Source organism: Octopus bimaculoides, chromosome 20 (genome assembly GCF_001194135.2).
Source record: "Octopus bimaculoides isolate UCB-OBI-ISO-001 chromosome 20, ASM119413v2, whole genome shotgun sequence".
NCBI lineage: Eukaryota > Metazoa > Mollusca > Cephalopoda > Octopoda > Octopodidae > Octopus > Octopus bimaculoides.
In genome coordinates this window covers 13,918,765-13,922,710 of record NC_069000.1, presented here as the reverse complement: position 1 = coordinate 13,922,710, position 3,946 = coordinate 13,918,765, and the positions used below count along the sequence as shown (strand labels likewise).

Sequence of the window (3,946 nt, the reverse complement as noted above, 5' to 3'; positions counted from 1 at the left end):
ATACATATACATCTCTCTCTCTCTCTCTCTCTCTCTCTCTCTGTGAAAGTATCTGTCACTACAGTATCGAAATGTGATTGTTTCAGTTAATGGAATAGTTTCATTTTTAAAGTGAAAGTATTTGACATGAGTGTTTTTGTTTCACTTTTGACACGTAATACTTAAATAGTGGAGGAGATATTATGTTGCCGTGTGCTCGAACTCTGCAAGAAGTTAATCATTTTTTTTGACTAAAACACAACTGGAACCCTAAGTAAGGCATGTGTAAAATTTGAATGAAATTGGTTGCGTAGTTCTCGAGTTTTAGGGATTCATACAGACAGACAGACACACACACACACACATTCTCATTTTTATATATATAGATGCTGCTTGGTTTGGGGATCATAATGATGAGGCCATGTTTCATCCATGGTGACTAAATGAGCAATAAAATCAGCCTCTCCTGCTGCAAACCAGTTCAAAATCACCTCTGATGTACTTCTGATCTGTGTTCAGGCATTTCAGCACCCATTTTGCTTTCTCATGTTGTGGATGATGTGGCCAACACTTTCATGAGAAATTCCCAGAGTCTCATCTATGACCTTAGCTGAAACCCCGGCAGTCTTTGAGAATCAGACATGCACAGCATTGGCTTTGTCCTCCATCTGTGGTTGCAGAAGTTGGCCATCCTGACTGAGCTTCATCTGTGACCTCAAAAGGATGAGTCCAAAACCTTAACGTCCAAATTTTCACTGTGGAATAAGATGAGCAGTCATCATTCAAGACTTCCTTTATCTTGCGATAGATTTCTGCCATTCCTTTGCTTTGCAAAAAGAGAAACTTCATGATCACTCATGCTTCAATCTTACCAAAATCCACTGTAGAAGCTGCTTTCATGCATTAAATCTGCATAAAAGAGAAAGATATATTGTATACCATCATGATTTTTTGCATATCTTCTCCAAAATAGTTGTCTTATGCCCCCCTAATGATAACAGCTCTACCCTTTCACAATACCCTTAAAGCCAGGAAGTTTTCAGCATCCCCTTGTACACACACACACACACACACACACACACATACATACATAGCTTTTTATATCTAACTTTGATGGATAAATGACTCAGATATTAGAAAATTAAAAACAAATTGAAGACATGCGTCATAGAAACAGAAGGAAGAGGCAGTCAGTACATAGAAGGCACAATTGTGTTTCAAGTGATTTCCAGATTGTCATACTCTAAGTACACTGAAGTAATAGACAGCATGTACTGTTTACTGGAAGACTATAGGAAACTGAGACTATTTGTTTACATATTTATGGGAAATAATAACAGGCTTTGTATGTATTTATGGTAAGGAGGTTGTGACAGATGGAAGATATCAAGGTTACATTAAATCATGCTCATGTTAATGTATTATTGCACAATCATAAAAAGGATGGGAGGCAAAATGGATCTTGGTGGAATTTAAACTCAGAATATAAAGATGGATAAAGTGCCACTAAGCATTTTGCCTGCTGTGTTAACATTTCAGCCAGCTTGCCATCTGGCAGTGGTAACAATGCAGTTGCTGTTGTTGTTGTTGTTGGCACTCCGTCGCTTACGACGTCGAGGGTTGCAGTTGATCCGATCAACGGAACAGCCTGCTCATGAAATTAACATGCAAGTGGCTATAAAAAAAACATCACACATTTTGTTTATTGTTGTCAGATACTCAGATATCTGTTTAACCAAAAGGGATAACTCAAACAATATTGATTTTCTTGTAAACAGGAACTTGAAAGTGAACGAGTGAAGTTAATGGAAGACATCACAACAAACAAAAAAAAGATGCAAGAGTTAGAAGACAACCTTCTCTATAGACTGACCAGTACTCAGGTTTGATTTCTTGTTTGCACTCGATGTGACATTTTGTATTCTACAGGATTGTCGTTTGGAGTTGCTTTGTTTACATTTCTTAAGTGTTTTTCTCAATATTTCCATCACCGTATGCATCACTTCTTATCACAGGAAGCAAGCTTCCGGATCAGCTGATGTGAATTATTATGTTTACGATGGTTTATAAGTAATTATGTTTTAATTAGCTCTTAACAAGTTATGATTAGAGATGGAAAAAAAAAAAAAAAAAAGTGCTCAAGTTCTTTCTGAGCTTTAGCATATCCTCTCGTGGTTTAGCTAAACATTGTTAGGAAAGTAGATACAACTTGTACAACTGTTCTATTTAAGGAAATTGCTGGGCTCCATTGCGATAGGTAGAAACTTCAAGCAATGTAAAATATGGCTCTAGGTGTTTTCGCTCAATAAACACTCACAACGCCGGGTCTGGGAATCGAAACCGCGATCCTATGACCGCAAGTCCGCTGCCCTAACCACTGAGCCATTGCACCTCCTATATATATATATATGTACATACGACAGGCTTTTACTAGTTTCCATCTACCAAATCCACTCACAAGGCCTTGGTTAAAGTAGAAAACACTTGCCCAAGGTGACTTGTAGTGGGACTGAACTTAGAACCATGTAGTTAGGAAGCAAGCTTCCTACCACACAGCTCTGCCTGCACCTATGTTTATTTCTCTGCATTGTCTGGTTCAAATGTATTAAATATAGTAACTACACAATTCATATTGCAGCCCTGGGATATAAATCTACTTACTGAAAGATGACATTTAATCTCTGCCAGTACTATGAGAGTCACATTTGACAAATCACATGTATGCAACTAAGCATTGTAAATTTGGCATTTTCAGATCAGCCAGACCAATGCCATAAATACTTCCCTAGTGCAGCATAGCAAGCAAGCTTGCTAGTATTGTATTCAATAGGTTAAACAGAATATTACTGTACTCGGGAGATGTATGGCTTTGATTTCATCTCAGTGATAAGCTGTATTATGGGAAGGCATGTGGTCTAATGGTTAAGCTGTTGCATTCCTGATGGCTAGATCATTGGTTCAATTTCAAGACTGGGTAGTGCATTGTGTGCTTGAGCAAAACACTTCATTCACATTGCTCCAATTCTCTTTTCAATAAGTGGGGTGGAATGTTGACCTGCTTGCCTAGCCAACCAGGCAGTGTCATTTGAAGGCCAAAACAATGCAAAGTGCATTGTGACCAGCGATGTGTAACAACATATGATAGTCTGGTCGGTCATGTGATCACATGTGAAACTGTATTACACAATGTTGGAGAATACAGAATATACAACGGGGTGCTGAAAAATTCCTGGCTTTGGGTAAAAGAAAATGCAGGAAGATCAGTTAATTATGATTTTATTAAACGTATTCCCCTTTAAGAATCACACACTTATTGCAGAGCAGTCCTTCAGTTTTTCTAAGCCCTGTAAAGGAGCTTGGAAGGTTGGGCCTCCAACCAGGCCTTTCACGAAGGTTTACAGCACCCCACCATCATCATCATCATCATCATCATCATCATCGTGTAACATTCTCCTTCCATGCTGGCATGCATTGGAAGGTTTGACAGGAGTTGGCAAGGCAGGAACCTGTGCCATGTTTCTGTGTCTGTTTTGGCATGGTTTTTACAGCTGGATGCCCTTCCTAACACCAACCACACCGCAGAGTGGGTTGAGTACTTTTTACGTGGCACTTGCATAGGCAAGGTCAGTTTTGGCATGGTTTTTACAGCTGGATGCCCTTCTTAACACCAGTCACTTTACATTGTGGACTTGAAGTATTTTGTAAGACGCTGATAGAGTGGGTGAATAAGCAGAATCTTTAGAGCGGAATTTATTCTTTCTCTTTGCATTCTGAGTTCAAACTTTAAAGTTAACATTGTCTTTCATCCTTCCAAAGTCAATAAGATAAAGTACCAGCCAAATCCTGGGGTTGATGTAATCAACTAACCCCACCTCTCCTTCCAAATTTCAGTTCTTGTGAGTGGATTTGGTAGATGGAAACTAGTAAAAGCCTGTCGTATGACGTGTATATATATATATATATATAT

General features: G+C 38.7%; 1 protein-coding gene across 1 annotated transcript in view; it reads left to right on the top strand.

Annotated features, from left to right (window-relative positions):
* The window catches only part of LOC106881606 (dynein axonemal heavy chain 5-like), a 222,976-nt gene that overhangs the window by 177,474 nt on the left and 41,556 nt on the right, over positions 1-3,946 (top strand). Inside the window, exon 56 of the mRNA XM_052975199.1 lies at positions 1,758-1,862. Within this exon, the coding sequence (XP_052831159.1) occupies positions 1,758-1,862 (105 nt within the window). The remainder of the gene's footprint in view (positions 1-1,757; positions 1,863-3,946) is intronic.